The sequence below is a fragment of the Asterias amurensis genome, chromosome 1 (assembly GCF_032118995.1).
Source record: "Asterias amurensis chromosome 1, ASM3211899v1".
Taxonomy (NCBI): Eukaryota; Metazoa; Echinodermata; class Asteroidea; order Forcipulatida; family Asteriidae; genus Asterias; species Asterias amurensis.
The window spans coordinates 799,333-817,730 of NC_092648.1; the positions used below are offsets into that span (position 1 = coordinate 799,333).

The 18,398-nt window shown below is 36.8% G+C and overlaps 1 protein-coding gene across 2 annotated transcripts; it reads left to right on the plus strand.

Annotated features, from left to right (window-relative positions):
* The first annotated feature begins 225 nt into the window (after window positions 1-225).
* Window positions 226-18,285, plus strand: LOC139941508 (uncharacterized). 2 transcript variants are annotated; one of them, XM_071938046.1, is made up of 18 exons: window positions 226-649; window positions 2,242-2,322; window positions 3,253-3,380; window positions 4,431-4,539; window positions 5,909-6,049; window positions 6,418-6,525; window positions 6,996-7,097; window positions 7,501-7,579; window positions 8,177-8,271; window positions 8,818-8,931; window positions 9,144-9,200; window positions 10,137-10,250; window positions 10,999-11,172; window positions 11,684-11,759; window positions 12,419-12,525; window positions 13,348-13,512; window positions 14,309-14,539; window positions 15,470-18,285. In XM_071938046.1, the coding sequence occupies exons 1-18, from the start codon at window positions 551-553 to the stop codon at window positions 16,091-16,093; spliced, it is 2,604 nt and encodes an 867-aa protein (XP_071794147.1). In that variant the 5' UTR covers window positions 226-550; the 3' UTR covers window positions 16,094-18,285. The 2 variants fall into 2 exon arrangements, with proteins under 2 accessions (XP_071794147.1, XP_071794155.1); XM_071938054.1 differs by having other exon boundaries at window positions 6,999-7,097.
* The last annotated feature ends 113 nt before the right edge of the window (window positions 18,286-18,398 follow it).

An 18,398-nucleotide genomic window follows, 5' to 3' on the forward strand; every position in this document is an offset into this window, starting at 1 on the left:
ATTTGATGGCGACAAAAATAGGTTATATATTATATATTTAAACAAATTAAATTTAATGAAGTTACTCTATAAATCTGTTACTTAACAGCTGGCTTTGACTAAACCACGAAACAAATGTTTCGCATATTTTGCAGGCTATGAAAAATTAACCCCACGTCTGCATTTTTGTACTGTTTGGCGCGCCATAGTTTCGTTCAATCAATCAACTCTCTATAAAGTGTTTGCTGTTGCACACAATGCGTCAAAACCGTGTTTTGGGTAGCGAGACAACGAGATTGATTTTTACTTAATAATTTAGTCTTTTTGTGTGAGTTGCTATCACACCTCATTCAAGAGGATTGAACAACTTTCAGAAAGTTCAGTAGGATGTTTATTTGACAGCTGTTTTACTGGACGAAGTCAGCGGGACCATCAGTCACAAAGTTTGGCCTTACTAAAATCCCTGGCTAGTCACACACACACACACAGTGAATGAAGACTGAAACGAGTTCCTAGACCACAGCTAAAACTAAAAATGTTTTGTTGGTGACTTCCTAGGATTTAAACAAGCATGTTGAAGATGCCTCGACAAACTGGTGCCTTTCCTCCGGCTAACAACCTCTTGCAGAAGAAATGGAACGAAAGAGCTTACAAACAACATTTGGAAAAGGTAGGCCTAATTTGAACTTTTCAAAGAGCTCTGATTTGATGTTGATTTTGACAATTTACGGAGCAGTGTCAGTACAGTGTTTTCTTTTGATAAATTGTTTTTAAAATACTTTTATTGAATATTATAAATTTACTTTCAATTTGGCTGATATTGCGATTTTTTTTATATTTTATTATAAACCATGGATGAATGATGAATGAGTGAAAGAATGCTATGATATGATGTTGTGTTTAACTCTTCTTGTTTTGTGCAAGGAAGCGGGTTAACTGGTACTGCGCGCACCCAACCCGTACTCCAGTCAACTTGTGCTCATGTTGGTCAATTCGTACTCCAAAGACCAACGAGTGTGAGATGCTCATGAGGGTTGAGTACCAGTTGGTTGGAGTAAGAGCTGACTCAAGTTCTTTTGCATTTAAAGTTATGATTTAGTATCTCTCCTTTCAAAAGGGGGCCGTTTGTAGGAGATTTCAATTTACCACGTTCTTCGTCAAATATGCATTGTAGGGTAATTATTTCTTTGTAATGTGCTAGGCTTGCGCCAATATGCAAGACTAGTTGGCGTATAGTCAAAGTGTACAGGATGTGCAATTGGTCATGCAAGGTTTTTTTGTTCTGACTACGGACCAATAGGAGACCCCCTTTTTGTTCTGGCGCATTTACATTTATTGTCAGAAGATGCACAGTTCTAGAAGAATGTCTCTCTTTCGTCACAGCCATGGCTAGGAGCAACATCTTTCACAGATCACCATCCTCTGCTCCTCCGCTAGTTGAGATTATTCAGATGGCGGGTTTCATTTTGGCCTATTTTCTATGGAATTTAAGACTGACACTACCAAAATTTATATGCTTGACAAAAGCACAGAATTCTATTGTTTCGTAAGCCTAGATTCTTTTCTGACAGTAAGCATAGCCATGAAATTAGGCCTGGCTGGCCCCTGGATAAATACCAATTTGTAATAACAGTGTGCTAATTTCTCTGGATTCATTACATACAGCTATGAGCTTGAGCTACTGTACCCAGACAAACTCAAGTATGACTTGATTGGAAGGGAAATGATATTGTGTACTTTGGTCACACTTCCTTCCGAATTTAATAAATACTGGGTTAAATATATAAACAAAACTTGCCTTTTTATGTCAAGGTGTAATTTTTTTACAATCGGTCAACTAAAATCAAAACGACATTCTTTGGCAAATGTGATACGTGCCAAAATAAAGGAATATTATGAGTAGTGTGTACACAAGTAGGGCACGTTCTTCAGGCCATGAAGTAGTAACTGATGGTTGTCTAGGTAACCCTATTGTGTACGGGTCATAGGTTGTTTACCAATGGCTTCTGGTTACACATGCCGCTAGATCTAGACAAACTGAGGGAAAATAAAACACTCCAAATATATTGCCAACTGAATTGGCCATACTTGAATGTCATTTGGAAAACATTCTGGACAAGTGATTTTTGATTAATTGCTAGAAATTCAAAATCACTTCCAGGATTTTAATTGTTATTGTTTGATTTTTTAATGTACTTTACAGATTGCTCAGACTATTTCTTCCTGTATTTAAATGTCCTTATTTTTCTTGTCTACTTCCAGAGGAAAGCAATGACTACTGGTCTGAATACCAGGAAACCTAAATCTTACCTGCATATGCAGTTGAACCTCAAGAAAATACAGGTTGGTTATGTCTTATAATAAATAACATTACAAAAAACATTCAGATAAGGTCTATGAGTTCGGGCATAATTGTAAATAAGCCTAAAAAATAACAAATACATTCATTTGTGCCAACAGAGATTCACAATTGATTGTTTATAACAATTTTATGGATGCACTTTGGTTGTTACCATGGAGGATTGATGTTTTTGCTTTTAAATTTATTCATCGTAAAATTGTACCGAGCTAGAGTTGACTTGTTTGTGTGACTAGCCCCCCCCCCCAATATTGCCCAGTGACCTCCATGGTGACACTAAGCTAACCTAGACTCTTATCTAAAGCGACACAACTAATTTTATGTCAATGTTATTGTTCTTAAATTGTTCAAATGGAGGCATGAATTTCATGTAACTATACCTTTTAAGAGGATCTGAACAGACCATAACTACCGCCACACTATTTATTTGTTATTAGTTACTGATTAGTTTACAAATAATGAATGATTATCCTTTGATGAATGATATAATCTTTTCATTCAACAATCGTTTTATAACATCCAAGTAGACCTTTGTCATAAATCTATAAGCGTATGTAAACAGTGTGCAAGATTGTTCCCTGGCATCAACTATATTTTGGCATTGTAAACACGTGCATTTACTTAGTGTGCAATAGTTTAAAAAGGGACAAAAACATATTGATTTGATCAATGAATGCTGCTTGCCCAACAATCTTCAATCTTATCTTATATAGGCACCCTATATGAGTAAATTGTAAATTTCTACTGCAGCATTTCGAAGGCACCAAGGCAATGACCCAGGGAGCATGGAGGCAATTACCTTTGTTGCCTTTGTGAAGTATCAGGCCTGCTTCTTGAGTATTCAATAAAAGTACCTTCTTCCATCAACTATTCTAGAAGTCTCAATTCTTATAAGCTATCTTATTTTCATTCAGCTTGAAGAAGAGAGACAAGAAGCGATTGACCAGGAGAATCGGATTCTTCTAGCTAAACTGACCACAGTCATCAGGTCAGCTGGACAACTAGACAACTGGAATGAGGAATATGATGACCTCCCTAAAAGGTTGGTTTAGAATCTTGTTGTCAACCAGAGCCCAATTTCAGAAAACATTACTTGACATGTTTCTGCTTAGCAGAAATGAGCATGACACCGTCATTGTACATGTGGGATGGTAGTTTGGCTGGTAACCTTATTCTGGTAAGATTAATTTTGTTGTGCTTACAGTGTAAGTGTAGCTGCCTTTTTGTGCTTAGCAGCTCTATGAAATTGCGCCCAGGGCTCAATTTCAAAGCCTATTACGCACAAAAACTTGCTGAGCACGGAAAAGCATTGCTTAAACAGAACTAGGTTACCAGCCCAAATTAGGTTTACATTGTTGTGACCGGTGCCCCACTCAATTTTTGCTTAGCAAAGAAATTTGTCAAACAGTATTTTCTGCTTTTTTAAAACAGCTCTGTGAAATTGGCCCCAGGAGTCAAGATAGGTAAACAACCTTCAAATGAAATAGTGCAGTCCTCTTATATTTCCGAATGAAATCCAGACCAGTGTGAATTGTTTTGACAGCTGGTGGTACTTGACATTTTGCCAGCGGGCTCTCAACATTGCAATGGACTAAATGCCAACATCTGTTCTCTTCTTTAATTCATTTGGGTGGACTGTGTAGTGCAGTCATCAAATTACTCAGTATTTAGCGCTAATTAATTGGTGGGTAATTAATGGGTTTATCATGCTATTGTTGCATATTTTTCTTGTACATGTTTAATGCTTCCCATTTCCATCCCCAATGCAGTGTTACATCTATTTAAATGATTTCCCATGTACATTGTTTGAATTAACCTCTTGTCACTGGGCAAGCTTGTCGGTCTAGAGGTAAGACATCTGCTCTAGAATGACGTAGGTCTTAGGTTCAAATTTATCCCTCTTAGTCTTGAGTATGCCTGTAGTTTTTTACAAAGGACCCTGGAACAAATTGAGACATACAGTGGTTATCACACACACATTGAAGGGTTAAACCAAACAATATTCTTGACGCGTTTATGATCTCATAAAAGTGGTGATTTACACCTCAAACGGCTTAAACTAAATATAAAATTTCCCTTTTTTTATTTCTAGTTTGAACAAACCTCACATGCAGCGAGAACAGGAGAGGATTGCAACCGAAAATAGTAAATTGACAAAGAAACTGACTAAAGTTACCGCAGAATATAATCTGGATCAATGGGTAAGATAAAGACAGACAATTACACTTATTGATATCTACCTTTATTTGTTAGAACTGTTACATGTATTTGTTGTCACGCTTGTTTCTTGGCTATAACGAGTAACCTAGCACAGTTTCTTAAAGGCAGTGGACACTATTGGTGATTACTAAAAATATTTACTAGCATAAAACCTTTCTTGGTGACGAGTAATGGGGAGAGGTAGATGGTATAAAACATTGTGAGAAACGGCTCCATCTGAAGTGCCATAGTTTTCGAGAAAGAAGTAATTTTCCACGAATTTGATTTTGAGACCTCAGATTTAGAACTTGAGGTCTCGAAATCAACCATCTAAACACACACAACTTCGTGTGACAAGGGTGTTTTCTTCTTTCATTATTATCTCACAACTTTGATGACCGATTGAGCTCAAATTTTCACAGGTTAGTTATTTTATGCATTAGTTGAGATATACCAACTGTGAAGGATAGTCCTTGATGACAATTACCAATAGTGTCCACTGCCTTTAAGCCATTGACTGCTCAAACTTTTGGTTTTCCGGGGGTCGATTTCACAATAAGTAAGGACTAGTTCTAACTGAGGACTAGTCTGAGGAGATATTCAAAGCTTAAGGTTAGTCTTATGTTAGGACGATTAACTCAAAACAGGACCAGTCTTAACTCTTTGTGAAATTCACCCAGGGCAACTCATCTGTTTTTCCTGGACTGTCCAGATTTCCAAGAAGTAATTGACATCTTTGAACCATAGCCATCTATTATATATCAGCACCTATAATTGGTCAATATCTCCTTGACAAGGATCAATAGTCCAATCAATAGTTAACTGTTTGGAATGTTTGGCATTGACGTCATCACAGCTCCAATGTTAGAGGCAAAGCAATGACAACACAAAGGAAATGCACAGCTACGTAGTACCCTAGGAGCAAAGGATGGCTAAAGAGCAATGTTTGGTTATTTCTAGTGGAGGGCACAATGTTCAATGATTTGCATAGTGTTTCAGGCCTCAAAATAACCCACGGCACCCACAGCAATTGCTATTGTGCCCTGTGCTTTTGATGTGGTGCCATTTGCAAAGCTTCAATAATTGAAGTTTTCCTCATATTACAAGTTCCCCTAATCAGAGGAAAAACAAAGTTCAAGGCCTGGTGTTTTTTCTTTAATTTTCTTCAGTAGCTTTTCTGAAACATTTGGCAAAATTCCTTGCAAGATTTGAAGGTATTTGATTAAATATCTAATCAATGAGTAATCTCCTTTTTATCTCTTGGTGAGTGCGCCATACTCAATGATAATACTCAATACTCAACATTTGGCAAAATTCCTTGCAAGATTTGAATGCATCTTATTTAATATCCTTTGATTTTATTGTTTGTAGGAGGATGAATATCTTCTTCATGGATACTATCTCTCATTGAAAGCTCAAGAAACTAAAGGTTTTGAAGTGGATACCAGAGGCTTTGAAGATGATGAGCCACATTTCTATAACAGAGATAGAGAGGTTGCGACGGCTAATGGAGTGAGTTCAGTTAATGGGACTTTGGGCTTTGGAGTACAGACCTGGGAATACACCAAGGCCAACTGTTGCCCCTGGTCTTGGCCTTGGTGCCCCTTCAACAGTTTCCTATAGACTTTAGGATTTTCCAATGAAAGTGCCCTTTGCGAGAAAAAAAAATGGCCTTGCCCTCTGAAGAAAGGTGCAAATCCAACCCAAATCGCCGACTACTCTTTGTAAATTGGTGAAAGATTGGCTTCAACTTACAGTTGTGAAGTGAACAATTATATAATTTTTGTATATATCTATTGACTCTACTGAAGCGCTATACACACATTGTACATTACATCCATGAAGAGTCAATAAATTAAAGTACGATCTTTATTTTGTAGTCTGTGTCTCAGTTTGATGGTGGACGAAGCGAGACTGAGGAGCAAGCTGATGAACTTAGTACCACTACAGGGAGTACAAGCAAGCCCAAGACAACAACCAAGACAACGGTGAGTGCCTTCTCTAGAAGGGCACCGGACTCAAGCTCTGGTGTTTCTGTTCAGCAGAGTGGGGGTTCAAGTCCTGTTCTTGACACTTGTCTATTATTGCTGCGTCCTGTGGATGGGACGTAAAGCTGTAGTTCTTGTGTTTTGTGTAATGCACGTAAGAGAACCCGGTGCACTAATAAATCATAAAGAGAAGTTGTTCGGTGTTTCTGGTCTGATCGTAGTGATTCAACTCTGTATCGTCAGCCCTCAAGCACTGTTATAAAGAGGTTGTGCTTACAAAGAGAACATTCTGAAGTCCTGACACTCACTTTACTTCAAGCTTCTTTTTGTCGCTGTCCTCTAAAGAGTTAAATTGGCAGGTCCCAGCGATCTTGTTATAAGGAAAGAGTCGACTGTGTATTTTTCTTTTTATACAAGACTTGAAGGTCAAGACATGTTTTATAGTTTAATTATTTTGCTTCTTGATGCAGCAGCAATCTAAGAAGGCACCAGGACCATTCCGAAGGGTCAAGCCCCAGCCGCGACTTCCTCTTCTTGGACAACCAAGGAAAAAGGAAGAAGAAAAAAGAAAGGTAAGATTTTATTAAAAGATGACAGGCAAATCAATATCATGGGCCAAATTTCATAAAGCTGTGGAGCAGAAAGTACTGCTTGACAAATTTCTTTTGTTAGCCAAAACTTGGTGGGGCACCGCCCACATCAATGCAAACTTAATGTAATTTTGGCTGGTAACCTGTTCCTGCTAAGCAATATTATTCTGTGCTTAGCAAGTTTGTGTGTTTACAGGCTTTATGAAGTTGTGCCTCATTGATTTTTTCAAGAGAACTATGAAAAAGCTAAACACAGTGCTTCATAAATGTCAATACAAAATCGAGTGTAAAAGGAAAATTATATGTTATGGTTCTTGTCTTGCATGCTGCGTCGATTAATAAGATAATAAATTGTGTTTCCACTTGATTGATTTTGCAATAACAGAAAGAACTAGCGAGTAAACCCGCACCTTACAATGACAAGGAAGATGCAGCTAAACTCTTCAAAACAACTAAAGAAATGTGTAAGTACTTGATGTGAAATTAGACATTGTTTAATTCCAAAATGAATTTTATTTTTAGGATTTGACTTTGTTTAGTGATATAATTCATCAGAGTGTTTTTGTTACATTTCTGTGAGCTAGGAGCACAATTTGTGTAGGTTAGTTTTCTTTCACTTGTTGTCAAAATTGATTGTTATTTCAAGTAAAAAACCACAAGGGAAACAGACTGGATAAAATGTTATTAGTTTGGGTTAAACTGAGAAAAATTTCTGGGAGCAGGATTTGAACCTGCAACTTCAACAATAACGTGCTGGAGGTGTCTTAAGCTGTTGGTGGTCTACCTATTTGTAAATATGTTTGTTCAGGGAGGCCAGTTGTTAGAAGCCAATCTACCTGTAACTGCCAAATATAGCCAAGGGTCACATCTAAGTTGATTATACAACCTGGGAAGTGGCAGCCAGGGGATCAATGTTTTATTTCAAATGTCAATTTAACAAAATCTCAAGGGATTCTAACTAGGTGAATTTTGAGATTATTATTTGTCAATGTTACTACAACAAAAGCTCTTTGTCTTTAAAAATAACCACAGCCATTTTTAATTTTTTCTTCTGAATGCAGCAAGAGCCGATCCAGTGCTTACAAAGACACTTGCAAGACGGACCTACAGTCAGAGACAGCAAACAATGACTACATTTGAGAAGCAGTATGAGCTGGTAAGATACTCAGACTAAAATCCCCTCAGTTCTCTAAGTCTCCCATCGGTTTGTTTTCATAAACAGAACTCTTCAAAGTAATTAATAATATTAGTCTGATTTTAGAAAACTAATCACTTTAATGCTGAAAAGATATAAAGAAAGTTTTGTGGAGTTCCTTTTGATTGTTTTAAAAGATTAAACCCCAAAGAAAGTGTTGTTTGAAGATTAAACAAAGTTTATATGACACATTCACAAAATCGTGATAGTGTGATTGGTCACCATCATAACGGCAACATTTTCTTTGGTGAAGTTTCCTGAATATTTCATTATGTCTACTGACTAAAAATGATTGACCTTTTTGTGCTTGCTAATTGTTTGCAGGGAACTTACGTGTATGGCAGTGATTTTTATAAAACTGTATTTGCAAGAAAAAGTGAATGGCTTTTCAACCCTAGCAGAGCCTTTCTTGGTCGAAACGTCAGGCCATGAACCAGGTCCTTGCGGTTGGTAAACAGTTTGCAACAGCTACTTTATTCAAAACTGTTTTTGTTGATTTGTTTTCAGGATCTTGAAGTGGAATTAATCGAAATAATGGATGATGAATGGAATGAATTTATCACAACTCTTCTTGCAAAACGAGAAATGATTGATGCTACAGCATGTCATCAAGCACTCAAGGTATGCCTCAATAACTGCTGTCTTTGTGTAAAAAAACACATTATAAATTACCTTCAAAATGATGTGTGGATTGTTGGTTCAAGTCCCGCTCTCGTTGATTTTTCTTTTACAACCCCAAATAATTAATTACATATTTAAAACTTATTGTTTGTCCTCTGTGTGACCCACACTATTGATTCAAATTTATTTCTATTATCTATTTCTCTTCACAGGGTGGCCTACCTCTCACAGATACAATGATTGAACTCCTGTGTACACGAAATAACTCAGTAAGTCAGAAATAAAAACAATAGATAGTTCCAGCTAGATGCCATCTTTACCGGCAACTTGGGTTTTGGCTTTGAGTTGCATTAAGTGTTCAAATTTGTCTACGCAGCCAAGTAATTCACCGACCGATTATGCAAGGAATTTGATAAAACTCCTGCATGCAATATTTACACAGAAGGCATACTTGTGTGTTCATAGAATGACTAACATTGCCTATAAGTCGCTGGTTTTGATCCAGTCCCTACAGCACTCCACCAGCCATTCAGTGAAGTCCCTTTAATCCCCTGGCTTAGCAGATTATCTTAGTTTAGAATTCAAAAGCTGATTTCATTTTAGTGGGATCCTTTAGAATAGTCCCTTTAATCCCCTGGCTTAGACAGATTATCTTAGTTTAGAATTCAAGAGCTGACTTAATTTTAGGGGATCCTTCAGTGCGGTTTCTCTAATCCACTGGCTTAGCAGATAACCTTAATTTAGAATTCAAAAGCTGATTTTATTTTAGTGGGATCCTTCAGAGCATTCCCTTTAATCCCCTGGCTTAGACGGATTGCCTCAACTTAGAATTCAAAAGCTGATTTATTTTAGGCAGTCAGGTTGGCGTTCTGGTATATTTCCTCACCTTCCATCTCTGGAACCCAAGTACAAATAAGGTTTAAATTCTGCTGAGGGCACTTTGTGGATTGGGTTTTCAGTCCCTACCTGACTGTGTGGGTTTTCCCTGCAATAATTCTCGGGGTTTTCCTCCCACAACTAACCCTGAACCCTCTTCCATTGTCTTCTCTTCATTGGGTTCTTGGCGAGTACAGTGATTAAGTTTACTTTTCTGTGAGTCCTGTGCTTCACAACCATAATTAATCATTGAAATTAAAATGAAATGTACATTGAGTCTTTCATGGCCAGCTTACATCATTGATGATTCTCTCTGTTTCTATCACCAGGCACTCAGTTCAATCAAGAAGACGTATAATAAGGAGTATTCCACTAACTTAATGGATGACATTAAGAGTGAAACCAAGGGTCAACTCAGACATCTCTTCCTTGCTCTAGCTAAGGTAGGTTCAGCTTTGACTATCGGAGCAAAACACTTTGATTGATGAGAGAATGGTTGTGTTCATATTGTAATATCACTTGGATTGAAAGTCGGTAATAATTTCAGAAAGGAACAAGGTATAACCACAGTGCATCCCGATTGACGCATGTATTATAAAGTAATTTCACATGAAGCAATTCACAGGAAACTAGTTCCAGGCAATCTCCAAGAAGAGAATCCATTCACATTTAGATATTCACATATTATTCTTGGGGATCGTGACACGTTACTCATGTGCTACCAGAGTGGTTCTGTAGCATGCACTACAAGTGGTAGCCTCAAAATTGCCTGTAAAAAGTTGCCTCTTTGTGACAAGTCCCCTTAACTTCAGCAATTGAACCAGAGTCTTTAAAAAAAAAAAGTGTGTCCTGGTGGCTGTATTTGCAATATACCTCCTGTAAAGGTTTCCTGATTTTATCAGAATCGGTGAGCCGGGAAGTTTAAAATGTCTATGACTGACTAGTTGTTTATAGCATATCCAACTGGAGAGTATTGCTGTAATTGTTATTTTCCTGTTTTAATCATAGTCAATAAACATGGAAGTTCAAGTTTTCCTTTCTGTGTATTTATTTGAAAGATTTACTATAGTTATATTTAGGGTACCCACATGGAGAGTCGGAGTACATCAGTCGATGCTTAGAGCTTCCTTGTTTTAGTCATCGCAGTTAACATAATTAAGATTTTGAACGATTGATTGTTGTTATTTGTAGGGTACCCGTATGGAGAGCACAGCAGTGGATGCTGATAGAGCTGAGCATGATGCAGAGATCTTGATGGGAGAACCTGATAATGAGAGATGGAAAGCAGACTCGGGCAAGATGGCTGAGTTGTTCAGAATAGCAAGCTTTGCTCAAATTAGAGAAGTGCTGGAACATTATGAGCAGGTCAGTAATTGACTACCCCCATTAGCTTGTGCACAGTGTACGGGCCTTGGTGAACCTGTGATTTAGCAATACTTGTGTACGCATTTCTTATGCCCAGTGTATGAGCCTTGGTGAACCCTGAAGAATCAGTGGCAAATAACTCTTTCTTTTTAACCCCTGGTTCTTCTTGGAACCAGCACAGCTCATTGAGATCTTTACTCAAATGGCGTCTCTGCAAACCTCCCATGATTGGTCTTATGCAACAGTCCAGTGGGTTATTATACGCCTCTCTTAATATTCATGCATGACATCATAATTCTTTCCCAAAATGAGGCTAAAGGCGCACGCCCGCCACCACCTGCAGTGGCTGCGCCCATAGCATCGTTTTGGGTTAGGATTGTAACGTACCTCATGCATAAATAAGAGAGACGTATTAATACGGATTGTTGATGACTCTATTGAAATGAATGGAGTTGTATAACTTCACTCAAGAGGAAAAAAACTAATGATGTTATTTGGTTTTGATTATTAGCTGACTGAGAGCAGAGTCCAGGATGAGTTTCGCTCGACGCTAGCAGGAGACTATCGAGATGCAATGCAAGCATTGGGTAAGTTCTTATAGTTCCTGTAGACCCTTACAAGGAAACTGGGTGTTTATATTAACTGTGTTTAGATTTGTTGCATGTTGTGGCCAAGCGGTCTAGTTAAGCTGGACCCAAGCTCTGTTGTTGTCAGCAGCAGGGTGTGGGAAGACGCCCACATGGAAAGTCACTTTGGTTTGTTTTCCCCATGAATAAGAACGTTGGTTTTCTCTATGTGCATCTATTGTCATCTTTGCCATAATTTACCCTTGTACAACTTTTAAACCATGTGATAATTGAATGGATTCAGTTCATATTGTGTCACTATAATTGACCATTGTACAACTGTTATGCCATATATTAATTGACTGTATTTTTTGGATCACTGCACTGACTGCACAATAAGGTATAATACTATTGCACCACAGATGTACATGTATCTTTCTCAACATATTTTAGGCCTATGCACAAACATAACAATATGATATAATACCTTGTAATTCAAAGCCAATTGTGCATTTGCAAAAGTACACAACCCTTTTGCACAATGTATTTATTCTGTATTGTAATTTAATATGATGGTCTTTTGTGATTATTTGTGGTAATTGCACAAATAAAAAAAACACAAGTTATGAAGTGATTTAGATCTAATAAGAATGTCAACAATGGCTGATTTGATCTTTCAGTTAAGTGTCTGTATAACTGTGCTATGTACATGGCAGAGAGACTTCGAATTAGTCTAGTCAGGAAGAACAGCTCCAGCTTAATCCGCCTTCTTGTCACAAGATCTGAGGTGAGGTTCTACTTAATTTATACTGATTTTCCTACATTTTAAAAATTATTATCATTATGAATCTTATTTTGTATTGATAAATCTGTTTGATGCATTTTTACCTAATATATTTAAGGTTTATATGATTTGTAATACACAGGGTAAATTTAAATAGTTTTGGGAAATTGACTATAGCTGGATTTGAATCTGTAACCTCTGGATCAATGCGCCAGTACTCTAAGTTGCATCCCCTCAAGGTGATCCATCTGCTGCCGATTCCAAGGTTGTAATGTAAACCTTGGTGTGATACCTGGCCATACGGCAGTCACGGGTTGATTGGCTTCTGACTAGCGCCCCGAAACAAAGATATTGACAAACTAGGGAGAGTGTCAACATTAGGTATAGACAGCTCATTTGGTAGAGCATCTGCACAATAATCCCAAGATCACAGGTTCAAATCCTGTTCTAGTCAATTATTCACTGTTAAACCCAAAATTGTTTTGGGTCAGAGTTTAAGTTTATTTAAAGACCCCACACCTATGTGTTAGAATAAGTGTAGAGTACCTGTAAAGTTGTGATACTATTAGGTAAGATTGCTATATATATATGCCAAGATTATTATTTGTATTATTAATCTTACAGATTGAAATGTGTTACTTTAAAATAATAAATAGTTTGTGTAAACAGTCAAGTTAGTCCATGAACCTTAAGCTGCTTTGAAATTCATGTAAAGAAAGATGACCAGGCATATTTAATAACTTTTTTATATGCTAAAAGGGACTAGTAATCTTTCCTCATCATTGTGAAATTAATTTGTTTTTAATTTTTCTGTGTGTACATTAGATTGATATGCCACAGATAAGGAAGGCTTACAGACAGCGTTATGGTGAGACATTGATGGATGCTATAGAGACTCTATGTAAGGAGCCTTGTAAGAAAGCTCTGGTCAGTATGGTTCTTGTACATGGAGCTCTCAAGAATCAACAAGATCAAGAAGAAGATCAGAAGGTAAGCTTTTTTTTATTCAACACACCCTCTTTGGGAATAGTTAAAGCTATAGTAAATAGTAAACTTGCACATTCAACCATTTATAAAATCTCTTTTGGAGTGTTGGCTCTGAAAAGAGTAGGTGTGGTCTCGACATTTTGAACAGTATACTCTGCTCATCTTCAGGAGACATTGGTGTGGTCAGGTTGGCATAGTGGTATCTTTCCTCACCTTCCACCTCCAGGACCCTGGTTCAAATCACGCCGGGGTACTGTGTGTTGATTGGGTTTCCAATCCCTGCCTGATCACATCGGTTTTCTCTTGTTATGTAAAAGTCTCTCGGGTTTTCATCCCACAACTAAAACCTTCCTTGTCTTCTCTACATGGGGGTTCTTGGGAAGTATTATGAGTATAAGTCCAATTTTCCAAAAAGAAAATCATTCCATCACATTCAAGTAAATGAATAAATAAATTATGGATGAACTCAAAACAAATTCTCTGATCTCAGAAAAAAAACAGTTTATGAAGAAATATGCATGAAATTTGGACCAGTGTCCAACTTCTTTCAAACTGATCCAGGGTCTGGCTTTAAACACAGCAACAAAATTCAGTTCCAGGACATAAGAGTATATTATGGTCTTGTTTATGATTTTAACATTTTTTAATTTTTTTACAAAATATAAACTTCTACATGTGAAATAAAACATCTTGTAAATCAGCTTTGAGTTATGTTACAAACACATGAATCGACTTAATTTCAATTGAATTTCCATTTAATTAATAATTATTTATTTTCTTTGCAATGATTTCTCTTCAGGCACGAGGTGCTTTCAGCGCCACTAAGGTGCCAACCCTCCCTAAGGTGGCTCCTCCTAAAGCGAAACCCCTACGACGTCCCTCACCTAACAAAGCAGCCATACTGAAACCAAGCAACCCTCTGATGCAAAGTATCAAGACACAAGCTGCAAAAGAGTCAATCCTTGTACCTCCTAGGAGGGTCGTCAAACCTAAGAAGACTGTGACTGTGGTGGACCCTAGAGCTAAACAGGTAAGGTTCTCAGGTTCTGGGTGAACACTATACATATTTGGTTCCACTCAGTGTTTTAGTTTAATGAATAATAAATAAATAAATAATAATATTAAACCATTTTTATATAGCACAATACACATAGTGATAAAACATGTCCTTTGTGCTTTTGAAAATACAAATACAAGATGTGCAAATACCTAATACAAGATGTACTGGGTCTGAAGGTATATTAAACAGGATTGGTAGAGCTGACAAAATAGTCAGACAGTGTTCATGTTTAATGTGATCAATTATGCACATGAAATGACCAACTGGTTGCAACCTGTAAAAAATGGGGCTGAATTAAATAATAATAATAATAATAATAATAATCCGTTTTTATATAGCGCTTTTCACACCCGGAGGGCGTCCCAAAGCGCTTCACATTATTAGCTCTGGTCACTTAATGTGCGCTACTCGGCTAAATCAATCACAAGAACCATCTGTGCCCTCACAGGTACCCATTTACCCCTGGGTGGAGAGAAGCAATTATAGTTAAGTACCTTGCGCAGGGACACTTTGTAGTGTGAGCTATGAGAAAACAGTGAAAAATCATGCACAGTTTTCCTTATTGTTGGTATTTTTTTAAAAGGTTTTAAGATACTTTTATTCTCAAATATGACCTCGTTACAGAGGGAGATATTTCACCGAAATAGTTCCAACTTAAAAATCAGTCAAGCTTTCAGACTAACGCTAAACACTGATGTTTTTTATCCCAACAAATCCTGCATAAAACCTTTGAGATATGAAACTCTGCGTTTTTACAAGAATACAGTCTTGTAACATCTGCAGTAACACCATGGAAGTAATTTCTGATAAATTGTGATGATTTTGATAATAAACAATTGTGTAGCAAATTCCTTTGTGTAACATTATCTGACGACCTGCTTTTATTGCTTGTTGTTACAGTCTCCACCATCTTCAGGCCAGAGATCAAATACTTCAAGACAAAGTCTCTTTAAGGCTAAGAGACCTTTACCAGTGTCTTCAAGAACATCCTTAAACTCACCAGGAAAGTCTTCAGTCAAATCAGCTGAAACGAAGGGAAGGGAAGAGAAGACTGAAGAAAAACCCACATCAGCAACAAGAGCTACGTCAGGTGCATCTCAGAAAGATGTAGTGGACCCTGAAACTGCCAAATCTGAAGCTGCATCTGATAAAACATCTCAAGGAATTGATAACGAGAAAGATGCTACTCAAGAAAAGATGATAGAGAACAAGGACACTTCCAATGAAACTGAAGATGCTGGTATTGAATTTACAAAAACTAATGAGAAAGAGTTAGTTCAGACAGAGAGTGATGGAGACAAGACGCAGACAATTGAAGAGGATCAGTCAGATAAGACTGCTGCCGAACCACAAGATAAGCCTAAGGCTGTTGCTGCTTCACCTGAAACCAATGCACAGGTTGAGCAATCTATTGAGCCAGTTAAACCAAACTCACCAACAGAAAAACCAAGTCAAGATGATAACTCAAGGGCAACAGTGAGCCAACAAGGAGCAAAGACTAAACAGGAGAAAGAAACTTCTTGAATTGTTTGAACAACTTTGAGTCAAGCCCAACTCGTCCATCAACAAAACATACGCTTTTGCCCGTTGAGTCTCCTCAAATTGTACCCCCTTAAATCACGGGTACCGCTCCCATCACAGCCCGTCTTTCCAGTGCTGCTGCTTTGAGTTTGGTTGTATCACAACCTGACCACTTTGGGATGTTGTCCAAACAGCATATCTTTGGTTTGCCCAAGGAACGATGGCATTTCTTTGGCATTTCATCCACAATGGCTGCTGCCAAGCTGCCTTAATGAACCACATTGCTTATTGGCAATCAAACTAAAATGCAAATCAGGAAAAAAGCTTGAGAGCAGCAAGAACCCAACAAGGAACAATGGAGAAAGAATCTTCTTGAATGATTTGAACATCATTGGGTCAAGTCTAACTCAGCCATCAAACTAAAAAGCCAATCAAGAAGATTGCTTAAGAGCAATCAGTGAGATTCAGATATAACAATCTTCTAAAAGCAGCCTTCAATCTAAAAAGCAAATCATGTCAAGACTGTAAGTTGTACTCGACCTTTTCATGACAATATTAATCTGTCCAAATTAATATTTTTGTACATTAAACAAATTTGTATCATATTTTTAATATCAAGAACTTGTAAGTAGTTTGGGATGCTTCCAAAAGTTCTACAATCCATATGACTAGTATTTCTCTGACTCTTGCCACAACTCGGTATGGTTTATTTTTTACTAGTATTTATAAAGTGAAAGTAACGGTATACACTTCAAGGTTATTTGCCGTACTGTCTGGATCATTATTTCAAGTCAAAGTTTGTTTATATTAATAAGTACCCCGGTCAGTTTACGTTACATTGGGGTGTTTAAACGGCTGATAAAGACATAGTTGAAGCCAAATAAGACTCGCTGGCTGCGCGTGTTGGGTGCGCCAATTTACACATGGGTATGCAATATATATCTAAAATGAGGTAAGACTCGATCTATTGGAAAATGAGTCCATCACAAAACTGAATTTGACCTTGGAGCCCCTGTTGAAGATATAAACATGTACATAACATTACATGCCTGTGTATTATCATTGGAATTCACACGTCAAATCATGAGCATGGCCTGATTTGTGGGCTTTATTTTAAATGAAGCCAATTTTTTTTTAGAATAAAAAGGATAGTAAGAGGTATATAATAAAGCTGATTAATTATTTATCCATTACAAAGTTTTACATGGCATACAGACAAGGTAGTACGGCACATTTCTTAAAGTCTGTAAAGAAAGCTTTTTTTATTTATTGGTATTTTGAAAAGGAATTCAGAATGATTCTGAAGTGGCAATTTGTTTCTCTACTGACTTTAGACATGAGCTCTTTACTTTTTATCATATGCCATTCTAAATACATCTCTAGTGCATGTTACAATATGATTGTGGTGGGATTGGTGGTATTTAAGATTTTTTTCATTTGATTCTACACCAACAAGAAAACAATTCTTATGACCTTTTTAATAAAAATATTTGCAGCAGCATGCTAGTTAGGCATGTTTTGCACAAATTAAGGTCAATTATGCAGCTATTGTTGATAGATAAACATGATTGGAAACATCAACCAAAATGACTTGGGCCAAATTTCGTAGAGCAGCTTTGAGATAAAATATTGCTTAATAATACCTGCTAAAGCAAAATGAGCAGGATATTAGTCATAAATTGTAAATGTGACGTGGTATGTAACTTGTAACCTGAATTTGGTAAGCATAGTAGTTTTGTGCTTAGTTTCTTTTGTGCTTAAAATTAAAAAACAAAGAATCAAAGGATGCAAAAATGAAAACATTCCAGTGAACAAAATTGAAGATAAAATTAGTTTCGTATTATACTTTTTATTCAATTATTGGGAACGGGTGTTTGTCATCTGTAAATCATGCGAATGATTTATCAGAACCATGTTTTAAAACATAGCTCAACCGTCTGTTGTCTGAGTAATTTAAAGTCTAAATTGAGTAAATAACATCGAAACTGATGCTTTTACAATTTTATAAAATGAAATATTCATAAACTACTCAATTATGATAATCACATCTTCCAGAATAACATTTAAAAAAATAACATCATTGCTCATCACATTTGTATATATTTGGGTTATATACATTGTACATACTTGTCATCTTAGTAAATAAAAATATAATCTGAACTTGACATCTAAATTGATGATTTGTACAATTTTATAAAATGAAATACATATATGCATCACTATTTCAATTATGATCAACTTGACATCTTAATTGATGATTTTTACATTTTTATGAAATTAAATATGCATCACTACTTCAATTATGATC